At 39.3% G+C, this 18,697-nt stretch overlaps 3 protein-coding genes across 3 annotated transcripts in view; 2 read left to right on the forward strand and 1 right to left on the reverse strand.

Moving 5' to 3' along the window:
* Positions 1-3,398, forward strand: part of LOC107185796 — a 74,601-nt gene extending 71,203 nt beyond the window's left edge. The window contains exons 13-14 of the mRNA XM_015573557.1: positions 2,027-2,650; positions 2,880-3,398. Of these exons, the coding sequence (XP_015429043.1) occupies positions 2,027-2,650; positions 2,880-3,047 (792 nt within the window). The 3' untranslated portion in view covers positions 3,048-3,398. The remainder of the gene's footprint in view (positions 1-2,026; positions 2,651-2,879) is intronic.
* Positions 3,399-4,051: 653 nt separating this feature from the next.
* On the forward strand, positions 4,052-7,828 carry LOC107185775. Its single transcript, XM_015573532.1, has 5 exons — positions 4,052-4,389; positions 4,799-5,032; positions 5,093-6,043; positions 6,099-6,725; positions 7,159-7,828. The coding sequence occupies exons 1-5, from the start codon at positions 4,052-4,054 to the stop codon at positions 7,826-7,828; spliced, it is 2,820 nt and encodes a 939-aa protein (XP_015429018.1).
* Positions 7,829-9,747: 1,919 nt separating this feature from the next.
* The window catches only part of LOC107185776 (probable phospholipid-transporting ATPase IA), a 32,358-nt gene continuing 23,408 nt past the window's right edge, over positions 9,748-18,697 (reverse strand). Inside the window, exons 4-23 of the mRNA XM_015573533.1 lie at positions 18,541-18,695; positions 18,351-18,449; positions 18,168-18,278; positions 17,834-18,081; positions 17,484-17,761; positions 17,100-17,406; positions 16,796-17,022; positions 16,334-16,710; positions 16,108-16,245; positions 15,888-16,040; positions 15,610-15,807; positions 15,447-15,546; positions 15,127-15,371; positions 14,923-15,048; positions 14,698-14,838; positions 14,502-14,620; positions 14,285-14,419; positions 14,085-14,189; positions 11,429-11,526; positions 9,748-10,814 (exon numbers count right to left, since the gene is read on the reverse strand). Coding sequence (XP_015429019.1) covers positions 10,717-10,814; positions 11,429-11,526; positions 14,085-14,189; positions 14,285-14,419; positions 14,502-14,620; positions 14,698-14,838; positions 14,923-15,048; positions 15,127-15,371; positions 15,447-15,546; positions 15,610-15,807; positions 15,888-16,040; positions 16,108-16,245; positions 16,334-16,710; positions 16,796-17,022; positions 17,100-17,406; positions 17,484-17,761; positions 17,834-18,081; positions 18,168-18,278; positions 18,351-18,449; positions 18,541-18,695 — 3,458 coding nt within the window. The 3' untranslated portion in view covers positions 9,748-10,716. The remainder of the gene's footprint in view (positions 10,815-11,428; positions 11,527-14,084; positions 14,190-14,284; positions 14,420-14,501; positions 14,621-14,697; positions 14,839-14,922; positions 15,049-15,126; positions 15,372-15,446; positions 15,547-15,609; positions 15,808-15,887; positions 16,041-16,107; positions 16,246-16,333; positions 16,711-16,795; positions 17,023-17,099; positions 17,407-17,483; positions 17,762-17,833; positions 18,082-18,167; positions 18,279-18,350; positions 18,450-18,540; positions 18,696-18,697) is intronic.

Genomic DNA, 18,697 nt, shown 5'->3' on the forward strand with positions numbered 1-18,697 from the left:
CCATTGACAATTGATACTCGCAAGACGTCACTGTGGCGTCATCGGTTGTCGCAGTGAGAGCACAGTAAAGAAACGTCTGATACCAGTTTTTGCAAACCGCACAAAAAAGACCTATATTTGCATAAACATCCGTAGTCCAGTCAAGTCCACCGATTCCGCTATAACACTAGTAGAACTACCAACGATAAACGTATATCTATTTCTAAGAAATTTATAAACACGGCAATATTCTAAAAATACACAAATTTGAATATTAATAAATTCCTTCAATTTCATGAGAAAATGTATTGTCATAACATTTCAATCATAGTTACAAAAATGCACTAATCCAGTCATTTTCACTGCTTCGGTAGTTCTCTAGTGGTAACATTAGAACTACCAAACCCGTCAAAATGACGGATCCCAGATTTCCTATTTTAGAATTACGGAAATTATAATAGTACTTTTGGCTAAATTTATGGTCACTTTTAATTTACTATACATTCTATATTATATTATGTTATATTGTACTACATATTATGTATATTACTCTATTATGAAATTTAATTTAGTGTACACTCAATGCTGGTAATTCTCTAGTATTAAATATATGCGAGCGCTCGCCTGCTGTGTACATAGTACCGATTTCAGCTTGGTCAACGCAACGCAACGGCGCGTCGTGTTCTTACGAGGCGCACGGCAGACGTGCAAAATAATAGAGCTTACATAAGAGCTCGAGAGCTAACGCTCGTGACTGTTGTCAGTGCAACGACGGAGCCGCGCGATCGGTTTCAAGGTGGGCCCGCGGGACACCGCAAAACGTCGAGGGGACCCAGGTACCGCGACTAGCGATTAACGAAAACACGGCTGAAACGACGTGACAATACGGAAAAATGGCGGCTTTCCGTGTCCTACGACTGTAGCTTCAAGGCGCAATTACGGGAACGGAGTGAATCGCGCGTTATTTTTAATTGGCGCACCGTTTTTTTTTCTCCTCATTGAACCGTTAATTAACGCGCATGCGCACGCAAATCCGTGATTCGTAAGAATAATCCGTGGATTGGTTAGACAAGTGGTTGAAGTTTACCGATCCAAGTGAAGAAGACGCAGACATTGCATCGTCGATGGGAGGGAAAGTTAATTAAAGGAAACGATAGGTGTTCGACGGTAGGAGGATGGACGGTTCAGCGAGCAATGGAGAACGGAGAACACGGCGAACGCTGGTTACTATCAGGCCTTACGACGTTAGTTATCGAACTTATCTGTTGGACGACTTAGCCGACGCGGTGTTTGATCAGGCATTTGTACACCCCGTGGAACAATTAACGGTGTTTAACCGTGGGTATTGATAAGAAACAGATGTGTATCGTCTGACGTCTTGCGCGTTGATGAAACGTACCGCGGTTGTTGAATACGTGTGTTATATGTAGAAGATGAAATTTGAGAGGAGGAATTCATTTTCATGATAGTATCGACAGGATGAAACTGTGATACTGTAAATTGGGGTAGCTTTGACTCGATCAGAGTAACTTTGTCTTAAAGTCAGTAAATGATCATTTTCTATTTTGCAATCGAAAATGATCATTTTCTGACTTTGGAACAAAGTTACTCCTGACTGATTGTAAGTCGAAGTTACTCAAACTTCCACAAAAGTTTCCATCGTGAATCATTTTAAGTTTCCCGTGAGCTTCGACACCGGTGACCGTGGAACGTAGCTTCAACGAAAATTCCAATACCACGTAGATATTTGAAACATTATCGACTCCTGTCAACCGGTTGATTTATTCCGTTGCGATAAACCGTTGCAATTTGTTGAACATATATGTAAAAGCCGTCCCAAAGAGAAACGCGATAAGTATTCTAATCGGACGAATTCCGTATCGTCATCCCTGACACCACAAGGTCTTGCTTTATCGCGAAATATTATTTCGATATCGCGTACCAGCGCTGCATTTCATAAACACCTATCCAGTGCCTCGAGCAATTGTCTAACTCCAATCTTATATTCGGTCTACAAATAACAATTGTCTATCAATCTTACAAATAGGAGCAGGAGAAGAGGGTATTGAATACATCGTCGACGACCATTCCAAACATTCCACCTGCGCCGCCGGCACCCCCGGTACCTACAGCGGCGCCGCCAGCCCCACCAGCGCCCCCTGCGCCGCCAGCTCCACCACCACTTCCGTTTGTCCCGAAGACCAAGAGCAACGATGACGCCGTAGAAATGCAGAGCATCGAGTCGTTCAAGCTAAAAGACACGCCGAATCCAGTGATCCCAAAGCCACCGCCGACCTACTTCCCCTTACAAAATTCAACTGCGACTACTAACGGAAGTCCCCGACACGTGGTCAACGGAAACAAACCGTTGGTGAACGGAAAAGAGCCGTCGATCAGTCCGGTATCGGAAGTGCCGAAGCCCGCTGTTATCCCATCTGCCGCTATGAACGGACAGACCTTAAAGCCTGCGGGAGGAAAAGTCGCCATTAGAATAGGTGCGTACGAGGGAGAAGCTAAGCAACCCTCGAAGCTGGACTTCCTGTCGTCACAGCAAACACGACCCGAGAGAAACGGTAACAACGAACTGGCGAACGGGCCGGTGGTGTCCAGACTACAGAACGAACTGGCCGCCACGCTGCAGAGATCGAACCTAAGAAGAAAGACTGACGGGGTAAGTTGTTTTCTGTTTCTGTGGATTGATGGTGTCTGAAGTGAGGTCTGTAGCTTAGGTGGTTTCTGTACTTTTTTGTCGTTAAATGTCTTTTAACACGTTTGAAGGAGAGCAATGTAGTTGTAATACCTGGGCAACAGTAAACACAACATACATAACTAGAAGACTTAGATTATAATTATAAAGTATGAGCGTAGAAATATGTTTTAACCTTATTCCTCGTTTTTAGGAGGTACAACCAACGATCAAGCCGATCGCCGAGAATGCAGCAACGTCCAATAACGAGACAACGAACTCAGAGCCGGGCAAACTGCCGCAGAGCAGCGTCGAGAAACTTGCCTCCGCTCTGAGCAACAAAGTCACCATCAAAGTGAACCCGGAGCAGAATAATCGATAAGAAGCTAGCTATTTAGGTTTTAAGTCGAACGGATCGATTAGGGGTCCGCCTTGTACCTCCGCCACAATGTACATTTTTGCACGTCCTTTTTGAGAACCTACATCGGTTTTATTCTAGACAAAAGATCGCTCCCCCTATTGGTGAGCTTCTTTTTTACGTCTTTTACCCGTACGTCTTTTTTTATATGTTATTTATTATCGTATTATAGCGATTTAAGGAAGCTATCGAAAGACAGAGGAAAGAGAAAAAACACAAAAAAAAATATACGGCTGATACCCTTATTAACCGAGACAAGGCACTGCGACAACCTTTTACCACGTAGGCCAGCGTCTTTAAACTTAGTCCCCTCCTTCGCCGACTATCTGTACGAGTCGTGATGCTCGATGGAGGCATCGAACTGAAAAATAAAGACAATGATACCTAATGGAGCACGGAGCGTTACCTTTCACTTTCTTTCCCCGTCGAGGAATCCTGTTAACGTGAAAGTTCCATCACAAGTCGTTAAATCGACCGTTTAACGGTGGCTAGTCGTTATCGGGGGATACGTAATTGGTTGCTCAAGGTCACTTCCTCTATCATGAATTAGTTATGTCCTTGGTGATATTATTTAAACTTTTGATGATCTATATTTCGCTCTACTTTCTGTAGTAGTACAGAACGTTTTATTTCTAATTCGTCAACAAAGTGAAAATACTACCAAGTCTGCTAAGTACGATCAAGCTCCAACTACATAGGTTCACCAACAATATTCAATAAATTTTGCACGCCCTGTATAACAATCTATCGCGAAGTTGTGCAGAAATGAATTCATTTCGTCGGACTTAATCACAATTTGATTAGAAGTCTGTTAACCTCTCGCGATCGAACAACCTGTTGAAATCGGTGGTTCGTGGTTTTTTGAAAATTCTCCGGTGTCGCTGATTCTCGTAGATGACACACCTATGCAAATTCTGTCCCAGTGATGTGAAGAAAATACGTACGTCATGCATTCGTCACGTAAGACGATGCGGACTCATTGTCGTCGAGCGAAGATCCACGATGTGGAACACAAGAGGATCCAGAAGCTGCTGGCCTCCGAGTACTCGGATTTCTCGGATACCATCCTCGTTGAATCTCCATTCGCGGAGACCAGCAAGCACGGACGTGGAATTCGTCAGGTTTCGCTTGGTCTCACGCCGACCAAATTGATCATAGCAGCGGACATTTTTAGAGGCATGCAGCACTTCTGTCCGCGCGGCCTCGATCCAAGCATCGAGAGCTTCGAGCTGATCTCGATGTATCCGTTGCAGTACGTTAACCTGAGCGTGTTCAGCCGGAGGCATCGCAAAACTCTAAAGGCAAGGTAGAGGTTCGTTAATAGCTAAAATCGTTTGGTACGGTAACCAGTAGGTCGCTCTGACTACTACAGAATCATTGGAACATACTACCTTTAGTAAAAAGCATTAGTAGAAGAGACAGCGTTTAATGGAATTTTATGCAAGTCTAAAATTTTGTAGGCTATTTTGAAATGATAAAAATTACACGGTGATATCGTTTCTTAGTTAAAGATGTAAATAGACTAAAAGCACTGTGAGCACTGAAGTTCTTGTCCAATTTACGCGTGAAGTATATAGATGCATAAATTAAGTCAAATACTGAGACTTTCAGCATGCTATATCATTCTACGCTTAAGACGTTTCACCAGGGGTAGTAATGTCTATACTAATATTCCACGTTGGTCTTTTATATCTGACCGCTATCAATACGCTCAGATTTTCTGACGGAAGAGCAAATTACTACGAACTCGGTGGTATACAAAAAAGAAATATTTTCTGGAGTAAATGGTGCGACGAGGTGGAGAGTTTACTGAGAAAAAGAAGGGACAGAAGTTCTCTATCAGAAACTACTGCAGCGACCTCATCAAGTACCACGACGCTGTATCTCCTTTCGTCAGAGATCGAGATTCGAAAAGGGGCCAGAAAAAAAGGACGGAAGGCAATGTGCAGGTAATGTCAACTTCAATTAACATTCATCCTCACTGGAATAAAATATATTAACAAATATAGAGTATGGGCCCACTACGGAGGCGCTGGCGACTCCGCGCCTCCAACATGGACGCAAAAAGACCTCTACCTTGGCCCAAATTACAACGATTTAACAAACGGCCAATACGCGCCTGTTCCCGTGCGATTCGCTGATGTCAGTCTGGAGGATGTTCAAGATGAACTGAAAGATCGATCGCCGAGTAAAGGAGACAACAAGGTCAGTTTCAGCTGGCCGATGTGTTCGTGTCTCGAGAAGAACCCCCAAAATGAGGGCCTCTGCGACGTGCTCTTCATCAGAGACCAGAATCATAGATATTGTAACACGAAGAAATTCTACACAAATTGCTCAAGCTGTCCCTGCCAGAATGTAATCGTTGGTGACAAGGTTTTCGAGAAGCGAAACGTGTGGTACAAAGAAGAAGAGGAAAAACTCGATCCTCTGGAAGAGGCGAAACTCCCTAAGAAATGTTTAACGGGACGAATATCGCGGTTCGGATTCGGTGTAGCCGAGAAATGTAATTCAGGATTGGTGCTCAAGGAATGCTACCCGGTGAGAAACGGCGCGAAAAACGCGCAGAATTTCTGTCTTCTCATGGAGAACGCGGTGAAACTCTGGGAAGACGATAGAAAAGGTCGCTGCAGGTCTTCGAAGCGTCCTAAACATTTCAGACGATACGGTCTCTGCGCTGCAGCACATTTTCTACATTCGTTGGGGCCCTGGTCCGTTCAACCTGGAGAACGAAGTTCTCTGCAAGGCCGTAGATCGTTCAGTCTTGTCGCTATTCGGCGACAGCCAGCTGACACAGAGCTCAAACTTCCTGTATCGCGACGTCAGCTGTCCGCCAGTATTTCTTACACGGCTTTGCAATCAGGTAGGTTTGGATCTATTGGGACCGGAACTGAAGGACGCGTGGTACTATTCTGGACCCCGGACTACTGGTACCGTCCCAGACCTGCCACCGCTGCCTACAGGTAGTAACGAAAGCTGACAAATCGAAATGACATTTTAAAAACTGTATTACGACAGGGAGCTGAGACAACACCTGAACCATCTGAAGAACTACCGACAGGAGAAGGAACGACCGATGAAACGGAACTTCTTCTCCAGAAGAAAAAAGTGCCACTGCGACGAGGACTCCATCATCGTCGCCGAAGAGAAACCCAGTTTCTTAGAGAGGATATTTTCCGGGAATGGGTCCACCAAAAGAAAGAAGAAACACGAGAATCAGGAGAATGATCACACGGTTCAGTTGAGAAGAATGTTGAGAATGGACTTCAGGATTACCATTTGGGATATGGATAGTAGCACTCTAGCGACGCAGGTGACCCTCATAGATCGTGATCTTTTCGTTCGAATTCCCGCGGATGAGATCGAAATCGTGATCTTCCAAAGGAGCTCCAGAAATGCGCCCAATTTGGCGGCGTGGATTGCGTTCAGCCACAGGGTCTCGTGTCTCGTCACCAGCGAGATAGTTGTCATTAAAAAGTTAAGCATCAGATGTAGAATTATCGCGAGGCTCGTGAACGCAGCATGCAAGTGTTTCGCCATGGGAAATTTTCATTCGTGCAGGTCCATTTTAGCCGGTCTACAAGCTCCGCCGATTTACAGGCTACGACGTACCTGGTCTTACTTACGTGTTCATCATGCTAACAGGTACGATGATCTTCAGAAATACAGTGATCTTCAAAAGTACAATGATCTACAGAAATATATAGTTTTCGATATAACCAAAAGGCTAATTAGTAAACAATTCTGTCATATTTATAAATTCGTAAGTATGCTTAGTAGGTCAGTGTTTTTTATGCGAGTTTGCATTTTGTAAACCAATTTGCAAAAACGATACATAATAACAAAATGTAAATTTTCTGTAATTTGGTTGAAACTCTTCACTTCTTACGTTTTCTGCAATGCTACGAGTGCATAAAATTCTCAGTCTACTGTTTATAAAGTAGTCCAACACTTTGATACAATTAGCGACTGACAATAAATGCCATGTACAGTATGAGAAATTCATCAAAGTGTTCAACTTGCCATCTTACAAAGCTTCAAAAGATGTTCCATTGTGAACTATTTATTTATACTTCAGATACGAAGCGATGGAACGTCTCTGCAAGCTTTACAAAAGTCCCTATACCCCGTCGTACCGACGTGCCTGGTCGAAAGTCGAGAGAAACCCACCTTCGATGCCATTCGTTGGTGACCTCTTGACGAAGCTTCTTGGCTTGAGTAATACGGGCCGCCATCAGGAGTTCAATAACAACTTCTCATCTGTTAAAGCGAAAATATTTTCGCAATATCCAAAGGACACGGATCCGTCTTACGTTACTAAAGCCTCTTCCGACTTGAAAGGTACACAGGTTTCCGAAGAGAAACAAGGCGTGGGTAGACGTATTCTGTCGGTGTTGATAAAAAGAAGGTACAGACAGAATCAAGGAACGATCCCCGAGGAACAGTCAGAGTTATTGTGGACGTCCAGGGATCAAGACTTGGCATGGAAATATTATTACCATTGGCGAAACGTTATCCTGAAGCGTAGAGTCTTGGCCAAGGAACAGGAGAGATTAAGGAGCATGGACCCACGGATGAAACGGGTTCTGGATGTCGCATCGTGGCTGGCGGATTGCCAGAAACGGGCTCGAGAATACGATTTTCCGGGGCATTCGTTCACAAAGGAGTTTTTGCTGAAGTCTCGGTACAGGGAGGACAGGGAGAACTTCTTTATTAGCCTGAAACTAGAACCATCGAAGATAACTTGAACGAGATTATTTGTGAAACAATCGGCAATGTAATTGTCGTTAATGAAAAGACACAGGTAAGAAAGGAAGTAGGTGCTTTACATCAACTATTAATTTGTTCGATTGTGAGATTCAAAGTAAAATTCGTCGATGTTTAAGTCGGATATTAATAATCCAGTCTTACGTACAAAGATTCGGCATTCTTAATGGAATTTATGTATTCTTCGGCCAAACCAACGGCATCGTTAATCTCGTCGTCATCAGTGAGAAGTGTACTGTATTCTACAAATACAATGACAACGAAAAGAAAAACATTAAAAACAATGAGTAAATAAAAATAGAGACGTAAAAGAATTGTAGAAATTAAGTAAATTTATATAGATATCCATATAGATATATATGTACATTTTATATACATCGATCGCTTGCTGGAACAGTATATCTACATGTGCTTTGTACTCACATACATTGTTTTAATAAAAACCTCACTGAATGCACTTGTACAAGCCCCGATATCACGTACGAGAGAACCCTAACCGCCGCCATTTAACATCGAGAACAGTTGCAAAAAGATAACAGGTTTCTTCATCATCATTTTATTCCGAACATAATGTATATATATATATATATATATAATTGTTACTAGGCATACATGTAAACCTATCTCTCTCATTCTCTCTCTCATACACACACACTCACTTTCTCTCTAATAAAATTTCAATCAGTCGTGAACATAAAAAAACAAATGAGTGTTCATGATGGGCGGAAGAGTGTATCCCGAACGGAAAGATCCTTTGCTGGATCCTTGACTAGATAACACGCAATCGTCGTATTTACAGTAATAAAATATACATAAACAATGGTAAAAAAGAAAAAGAAACGAAGAAGACGGAACGAAACAACGAACGAGAATATAATCGAACGCGCGTAGAACAAGTGGGAACAGTCTTTTTCTGGCACGATACTGAACATGGTCCTCCTATTGATCGTCGATCATGCCGATCGACGGGACCAATTTAAAGTTTTCTCTAGTTTTCTTCTCAAAAATATAATCTACTACTTTCCACCGGGGGGGGGGGGGGGCCCCAACTTCTTTTTTTTTACGCGAAATGTCGATTGTGTTGTCTAACGGTCTGTGTGTCCGGTACAGGTTCGAAACGAACGTTTTGCGTTCACCGAGCGAAGACTGTTAATTCAGTGGTCGCCGTACGTATCGCCGGTCGCATAGACGAATTTTAATGGGATACTACTTAAAATATCATTGTCGTCCATTTATATAGTAAGACGTGCATTGAGCGCAGGACGACTATGCACGAGAGTGCTGTAGATTAACGGTCTGAATGTTCGATCAGGCTCCGTAATAAAAGTTTCATAGGATGTGATCCTTTTCTGACATAACGGAAACTTTGGTCAGGCAAAATTTGTGACAGTACAGATTTTTTTTAAGCTTGGCACATCTCATGTACCTGAACTACACCAGAAGATAAGTCACGCGCAAGCCAAAATGTAAAAATGTCACTTTTATATTGGCATAATTGTGTTAACACCCGATCTTTAATAATCACTAGACAGCATGACTGATATTCTAATGGTTCACGATTGTATTTATTAAGAATAAATGTCCTAGTACTTATAGTTAGACGTGTATATACATTATTTTATTTCGAACACACGTTAGATTATTTCTCTCTGCTCGTCCTGAGCCTGGCACGTCTTATGCACAGAATGTTCACAGCAACAGTAACTAGAATTTTTCACTAATTTACCATAGTTTAACAGACAAAATATATATCCACAGTTAATTACATTTTGCCGCCAATAACTTGCAACAGTTAAGACTTTTAAACAGTAGACATTAATAGATGTATTGAATATACTATAGTATTATCAGTTTCATATGATTTTTCACTGTAACATGTTAAGAAAAAGGACATTGTGGGATCCGATCATCGCTTCTGCAACAATAGAAAGAATAAATGATATGGAATTGTTTAAAAAAAGTGTCTTGGGAATATTAAATGTTGTGATTTATTGGCGGCTAAAAAATAATCAAAACTATGCATACATTGTATTTTTCTTGTCAAATTATTCTAACCGGTTCAATAATTATAGATGCTCCTACGATGAACAGCCTGTATAAATGAACCCTTAACGCGGTAATATGAAAATAATTACTGTACGCAATCATCACGGTTTTTTATTACGGCTCGTTCGATAAACGTGCGGTTCCCGTTGCGCTACGAACATGAAAAACCGAGAGAATGAAAAGGAAAGAAGTTTCCTAAATTTCAGAGGTAAACATAAAAATGCGCTGAGAAATGCACCGGATCGAAATGCACGAACAGCAACGACAATTGTCACGATTAGTAGAGTATATCTAACGAGGTCTCGGGAGACGAGGTCCGTAGTGTACGATAAATACAATAAATTCTCGTAGAGTATCAAAAAGAAGTATCTAGGATAGTGTTTTCCTTTCTTGTGTGTTTTATAATAATTCTTAAAAACGAATGGATCGTCGTTTTTTTTTGTTTTTTTTTTCTTTCTTTTTTTGATAGTCTTGCTAATACTATTTGTTCTGAGGCCCGCCGTCGATCGAGAACCATGAAGCTCCCATCTAGAAGAGAACGAGCGAAAAACTTCGAGTCAGTCGTGAAACGTAAGACAGGCGTTACGTAGGGCTCGGCGAGTATACCGACTTTCCCAAACTGCTCATTTTTCCTTTTCTTCGTTTTCTCTCCTTTGTGCGTGTGTGTATGTGTGTGTGTGTGCGCGCGCGCGCGCGTGTGTGTATGTGTGTACGTCTGTTGTTCTGATTGTGTGTATGTTTTTTGATTGGCTTGAGAAAAGGTACCTGTTTTATACTTTATATAGTATACATAGTCGTAGCTCTATATGGTTAATCGTTAAGATCACATGCCGCCGGGTTTCGGAAGATTTGTGTCGTACGCTCTGATCACGTCCGTTTGCGTCACCGAGCCTCCTTCCTCTTGAGAGAATGCAAATCCGTCTGCATCGTGCAGCATGTGCAATAAGAAAGAGCGTAACCTATTAGTCTCTGTTATCATAACAACAACAACAACAACTAATCAGGATGCATGCAATACCTACAAAGTTATCAGTTAACATTCGATGAACGGGTTAGAAAAGTTACGAGACAGACTAGGATTCTACTTTCTTAGATTGGAAAAGATTCCGCTTGGAAAGTTAATTCTTCAATAATAAATTAAAGCAGCGAAAGACTGTGGTTAGAAGTTTCTTTACAAACAGATCTTTAGTAAAATATCTAAACTATGATGCAATAAAGATGTATATGTACACTGTTAGAAAGAGAAGGACATGTATACACATATATTAAACATGTGCGTGTGCGATTATATCGTGAAGAATCGTTTACTCGTTGAAGAATTTGTTTCTTAAATCGAATAGGCAAAATCCGTGAACATTGAAGCGGGTGTTTTTCGCACACAATTGTTAGAAAGAAAAACGGAGGTACCACACGGCGAGCATGGAAAGCAGAGTGCCTGTACAAATTGATCGTAAAAAAATGTTTATCAATTGGGTTATTCTTTTCAAGGTTATCTTTCAATTCCAGCCCGTCGCTATGTAGACAAAACAACTTACGTGATAGCTCCACCTCGACATTAACACTGGATGCGGCGTTCGATCGCCTGGAGAAAACACTTTTAACGTTTTTCAGTAGCCGCGCCGTCTCCGTCAATCTGTAAAGCCGTGCATTCAAAAATTGTATAAGAAACCCTCGACTGGCCGTTGGTTGTCCTCATCCCGTACAGTTTCAAATCGTATACGCGGAGGAACGCGAACGTGCTATTCTTAAATCGTATATAATACTATTTCGCCCTCGAGAACATTCGAATCGATGATCAGTAACCGTCGCGTGTTGTCATCTCTTGGTAATCTATCGAATGATCAGTTGCCTATTGTGATGCATGCGGTGCAATTGTCTATAACAATATGCGGTGCGAATCGTTTTGTTCGTAACACCTCTTTGGAACATAATAAACAACAGGCAGTATCTCTGTGCAAAATTGAAGTAATGTTGGTAAACTAGTCTTTTTGAAAAAACAAATGCGTGTTCTGTCAATACTGCAGCCGACTTCATAAGAAGTCGGGTATTGAAATGCACAGTGTACTGACAAGATGACCTTGAGTTGTAGTCCCAATAGATTAAGTATTAAGCCGAATTGTTAAAGATAAGGCACATCAAATTGGTAACTGATGTTCCAGTACAGACTAGATATGCACATCACAAATGTATGATCTGAATATTTTCAGACAACTGAAATACGTGTAGTATCACTGAGTCCTTAGAGTTCTGATTACTTTGAAGATCGGTGGGAATGACACAGAATTAGTCTCAGTAAACCCTTAGGTGTCGACTGCAATTTTGACAAAAGTTCCTGTGACGGAATTATTTTCCAGAGGACATGTATCGATATCCCTAATGCCCTGCACACCTTGACACAAAAAAGAGGACTGAATTAGGGTTATTTATAGATGGAGTACATAATAGTAGTTGGTCATACTGCGGTGCTCTCGTAAGCATAACGTTGAACGACCATGCGATTTAGCTATCGGTGCTATCGTCTGAAAGTGTAAAATTGTAGGAGCAAGTTACATACTACTGGGGATACTTACACCTCGCGAGGTCGGCGATGGCATGCACAGGCCTTCACGGGATACCGCGAATAAAACATACCAGAAAACTGCATTAACAAACAGTACCTCCTTGATACCAACAAGTATTTTAGTCAATGTCAAGCAGAGGATCAGTTTATTCCCGAGATAAACAGAGATATAAACAATCGTCCGTGACAGAGGGTTGTGTTATTTACCATAATTTTTTTCTGAATACGCCTTATTTCACGCAAGTCTACGTGTCAATAAATCTGGGATTAACATGCAACGGATAAATAAACCGAAACAAATGAGTAAATAAAAATTTTCAATGCGTATATGTGCGCGGTATTTTATCTAAAAGCCTTGGTCTTCGAATTACTATGTACACTGCTACGTAGTAGCTACCAAATTCTACTGCAGAACAATCCTAAATAAACTAAAGGGAAAAAGATCGTGCATAATGTGATAGGATTAATTGTTACTGTAAATTAAAATGTTACATTAAATATTATGAAATTTAGATCCGTCAAGTACTATTCATACAAATGATGCATTTAAAAAAAAAAGTCATTCTTCTTTCATCAATATTTATTACTTAATTTTATAGATCGTGTCTACTTCTGTTAGGTAGAAAGAGAAGAAAACATTATTTGTCTTATTTTTATAACAAATATGTAATAAACTTTGTACTACACATGTACAAAAATATGTGATCACAGAAGGTTGTAGTACATAGAATAGTTAACACGTATAAAATAGAAGGACTTTAGGGAAGAGAGGAAACAGTACAAATATGGGATGCTTACAGCGTTCTTGCAGATTACAGGTTCTATAGGAATTTGTGGATCTTTTAGGAGTATGGAACACGTAATGGTGCAGACGGCACGTGCTCTGTATAGGGGGTGAACCATAAATCACGCGCCGCGATCGCAATTGGGAAGATTCTGATTTTACTTCGCCTTCGTGGCGACCAGATCGAAGACCAACACCAAATTAACCATCGCCTCCTCGAACACGAATTCGACCTCCTGTTGCAATTTTGATTATTCTACTTAATGAAATGTACTAAACATTAATCGTTAAATTATTATTAGTAACTCTAACGATACTAATTATCCCATGAAATAAATTTATCGGATAAGCAATTTGTGAATATCGTTTTTACCAAGGCTGAAAACGATATACCGCTATTTGCATGCACACATTTGGTTGCTTTGGCAACATCGAATGTATATTAACTGGAAGTGTCATAAGAAGTCATGTTATGAAATTAAAATAAACTTTTAAATATAGATAAGTTATTAAAAGACTACACCCAATAAGCCATGCACGTTAAACGGTAATAAATGACTTTTTCAAAATTTATCTACCAATATTTCATGCGATGTGTATGCTTGTTACGTGTTTTATTATTTGGCAATTCTTAACAGCAACTGAACAACTGTTACTACAATCCTATCGATATTAGTTACGAGAGTAACTGAAAAATCTCTGCATGCAGAATAGATTAAATGTTAGAAGTCTGCGCTTTCCTATCACGAAATTGTAAGTTTCTATACTGATCTCACGTGATAAACCAATAAGTAGATTTTGTTTCTTAAGACAAAAATATATAATAAGAATTAAATAAAGAACTTACGAGCTTCTATAGTCGTGGCTGTTGAATATGTCCCCAGGATCCGATTTCCTAATTTCATTTTCCCTAGCTGCTGCAGTAACTGACTTCCATACTGTATTTTTCACTCTGTAACAATATATATTTCACATATGTTAATTAAGGTACCTAAGAGATTGTGAGAATCTTTAATGTTAAATCGTATTTAAAAGACATATACTTACGCTCTGACAGTGACATCCAGAAGCAATACTGCCAATGGTATAAGTACCAAACCCAACCAAAATACAGGTGAAGAAAACAACATCCTATCATTGCCCAGCATTACGGCACCCACATTTAATACAGGCCAAAAGTTACTGTAATTATACAAATTCTTAAGAATATTTTGGATGTTCTTAATGTGAATAATCCAAAAATATTTTATGTTATGGAACTTACCTATATATAAAAATGAATAAAAACCAAAGTAAAATAGATCCCCAGGTTGCTAAATGAGTGACCCATGTCCAAGAGTTAATTATTAATCCTGCTTTCGCGCAAACTGTCACTACGACATACTGTTAACGAACAGGAATAAAGTAATTATGTTATTAAAACTTTAATATACGTAGTAATTGCAGATATAGAAACCTACAGTGTAAACGAAGTTTCCTAGAACAATGTATCCACCATCTCTACCGTTTGACCATACAACACCCTCCTTTAGAACCATCAGAGATAACCAATAAAGCAGAGATGAATGTATTAAAGCGTTTGCGATCCATACCCAAAATACCTAAGTAGAAACACGATACCGATATTATATAAAACAAGATATTTCAGTTACAGTTAGATGTTAAATAAAGAAACAATGTATTACCTTAATATTGAATGACGATAATCCAGAATTTTTAGTTGCGTACAATCCTGGGTGAGCTAAATGCGTTTCTGCGGAACATACTTTGTCAAAAAGTCCCATAGCTAGTGGAGGCGCTGCTGTAAATACCTGATGCAAACAATATCTCCTGCATATATCATATTACAATACTTATATTTGCAATGATAGAGTGTCGTCACAACTTACAACATTATAAAGACCAATAGACCATCTCTCAAAAAGGATTTGACCGGACCAGCCGGAACAAATAGCGAACCACAGTTCGATAACGTATAGACAAATATTTTTGTAAAATGAATACAATATCAATTTACACATTCTACTGTAGTTCCAAGAACCGTGGACAAACAACAGACGTTTCAGAAAGCGAAACTGTGCAATAGAATAGTCAGAAGCACAGGCTGCTTGAAGACCTTCAACGCCAGAAATTCCTAGATGTACGAGAACCGGTACTGAATGATGTACAATTCTTTTTTGTGATAAAAACTACAGTACTATCATCTTACCAACACCGATATGGGCTTTCTGAATCATGGCTACGTCATTTGCCCCATCTCCAATTGCAAGAGTTACGACTTTCTTGTTGCTTGTTATTAAATCAACCACCTGAAAGTATCTGTTACTAGTTACTGTTAATAAATCTTAGATTTTATAAACTGTAAAAATCACCTCAGCTTTCTGCATCGGCGAAACTCTACAACAAATAACAACTTTGCAAGACGAACATAAATCCAGGAAATCCATTCTAATATCACAGGATAATGCATATTCTAAAGTGTTTCCATCTATAATAAGAGCTACATCATTTTGACATTTTAAATCAATTCCAAAATCAAGACAGCGTTGGATTATGACATCCCTTGTTTTCTAAAAATTAATATTAATTACAAAAGTCGTTCTCCGGCATACACGAATATCGCTGACAGCAATAACATTGTTTTGCTTACATCTAAAGACTGTTCATTAATAATGTACAATGGCATTCCTTGTGTAATCAATCTACAGGAGTAGCCGATGTTAATAGCAGTCTCCTGCTTGTCTCCAGTTAACACCCATACATTAATATCAGCTTGTAAAAGAGCTTGTATTGTTTCTGGTACCTGAAATATTGATTATACAATATTATGTCGGTTTCTACGAACACATAATTTAACAGAAGTTTCATACCTGATCCTGCAACTGATCTTCAATAGCAGTAGCTCCTAACAATCTTAACTTTGTCTCAATAAGATTTGCAGCATTTTCAATCATGTTCTCGCGATTACCTAGACTAATTGTTGCATTATGGTAGGTCTCACGCCACCACTATTAAAAAATGTAAATATTGAACTGTGTTACTCTTCATTTAATGAATATGAAACAAAAACAAAGAAAAGCCAGAAAAATATATTACTTGGTAAAAATTATCGGGTACATCAGCAACAGCAAAACAAAGTGTTCTTAATCCTTCGGTTGCAAACATTTCCAACTGCTCCAATGTTACATCTCGAAAGTCATCTAAACTGACCTGATCCGGGTCACTATTTTCTACAGGTGCTGGACATAGTCTTTCATAAATAACAGAATCAGCTCCCTTGCAAAGAAGTTTGATTTTTCCTTCGGGTGTCTTTACAATCACCGACATTCTCTTCCTGGCTGATGTGAATTCTATTACATGTAATATCTCGTATCGAAGTCTTTCGCCTAAAGCTATTACTTCCACGTACGTTGGCGTTCTAGTATCGCACACATAATTAAATTTACGTGCTCCGTCTACCAATGCTCTTTCATCTGTTAAAGAAGATAGAATAATATATACGAAATTAAATCCTGAACAATAGTTAATCTCAAAGGGACTTGTTCTGAAATCAATTACCTGGAGACGCAGCATGGTAAATTATAGTGTCGTCTATCTTTTCAGGTATAACAGTATGACACACTGAAAGCATAATCATAAATTCATGCGCTACTTTCGCATGGTTCGAAACTTTCTTATCGGCAGGACGAGAAGAATCTTGTACTGATCTTCCTTCAGTAATATCTTTAATTAATTCGCTATTAATATTACTACCACCTTCATCACCGTTTGAAGGAATGGGCAAACTGTAAAATGTTACTTTTTAGAGTAAAGTAATGAAGTAAGCTAAAACAAGATAGACAATATAATTCGAAGAACTTACTCGTACAACTTGCCACCAATTGAACATCTTTTAAATTCCATTACATTTTTCGTAAGTGTACCGGTTTTGTCGGTGAAAACATAATTAACCATACCAAGTTCTTCATTAAGATTACTTGTACGAGCCATTGCAGGAGTGTCTGTTTCAGCATGATACATCTCAATGTCCATGTTAATAAAAGTAGCTTGTACGAATCTTACAACTTCTAAGGTGACTTGCAATGAAATTGGTATTAAGTTGTTGAACAAAATAATGAACGTTAGAAGATTAAAAATAAAATTTTTTACAAACTTTTTTGTCATTTCCTCTGAAAATAGAAATAATTATTTACACTTTTGTAACTATGATCCAAAGGGAATACAAATAGATAAATTAATTTATCACCTTTTAAACCTAAATACCATAACCCTTCACTTGACCTTGTCCAGAGAACATTAAATATTGCAGATAGAAGGCACAGCAAAAGAAGTATAAAGAACAGCATGAGTATTTGTGTATTCGTCATTCGATCTAAGGTGGACCGTTTCAGTGGTGCAGTTGTAGTATTATTTTGCATAAGTTTTGTATCATGCCCAGTGTAGATTACTACTCCAAACACCCAACGGGTATTTCTTAACATTGCACCACGAAGCAATACTTGATCAGGTCCCAAAGCTACACTTCTAAAAATATAAATGATCACTGCTCAAATGAAATTACAAACTTCATTAAATTCGTGTAGAAAGTATTCATACTGTTTGTTAGTTTCTCGTAACATTCCATGAAATTCATATAGATGTCTGTTTGGTGGTTCACACTGAATATTTGCATGAAAGTTTGTTAATTCTGTGGTGTCTAAGAGACTGGCAGTGTCAGGATGAGCTTGTCGGATCTTCAAATTTGTTTCTCCATCCAAATTGGCAGTCTCTATGAAAGATATACCCTGCGGCTCAGATGATGACAATAAAATCAAGTCAGCAGGGAAGAAATTATTGTTGCGAACCTAAAGACATTAAAGAAAGCAATTCCAACAAGAATGTGTCAATTATTAATAATTATAGTGTCAACGAATTTACAACAAAGTACAACCTTAACAACATCGCCAACAGCAACACGCCTCCACTGGATCCATTGCCATCGTCCATACCTCAAAACCTCTACCTCACGCATATTTATTTCATCATCTGCTCTGTGCCTTTTCTACAGAGCAAATTGTAAAGAATATGGATAAAGGATATACAATTACAGTAAAGAACTATTTAAGATACGTACAATATCCTCAACTATCTCTTTCAATGCAGATACACTAAGAATAAAAATTAATGGAACTAAAGTTGTGTATCGTCCTGTTGGTGATACATCTGGTATTTGCTAAACAGAAATTAAAAAAATATATGAAAATTCGGTAAAGTGTTGGAAACTGAATGCAATTAGGATATATGTAATGCATTTCTAAAAATACCTGCATAAGGGCGATGAAGAGGAAGAAACAATTACTGTACCGACGAAATTGTTCAAAAAGGAACATAGGTACGAATGAAAGAAGTGAGTACTTCGCAGTGCTAATGCGATTATTTTTATATTTCGCGGGCTGATGCGGGGCATTAATAAAAACCACT

The sequence above is a fragment of the Dufourea novaeangliae genome, unplaced genomic scaffold, assembly GCF_001272555.1.
Source record: "Dufourea novaeangliae isolate 0120121106 unplaced genomic scaffold, ASM127255v1 scaffold56, whole genome shotgun sequence".
Taxonomy (NCBI): Eukaryota; Metazoa; Arthropoda; class Insecta; order Hymenoptera; family Halictidae; genus Dufourea; species Dufourea novaeangliae.

Coding starts and splice junctions, on each gene's coding strand:
- LOC107185775 (XM_015573532.1), top strand. CDS start 4,052: ATGCGGACTCATTGTCGTCGAGCGAAGATCCACGATGTGGAACACAAG. Junction 4,390..4,798: donor CGCAAAACTCTAAAGGCAAG/GTAGAGGTTCGT, acceptor CAATACGCTCAG/ATTTTCTGACGGAAGAGCAA. Junction 6,044..6,098: donor CCTGCCACCGCTGCCTACAG/GTAGTAACGAAA, acceptor GTATTACGACAG/GGAGCTGAGACAACACCTGA.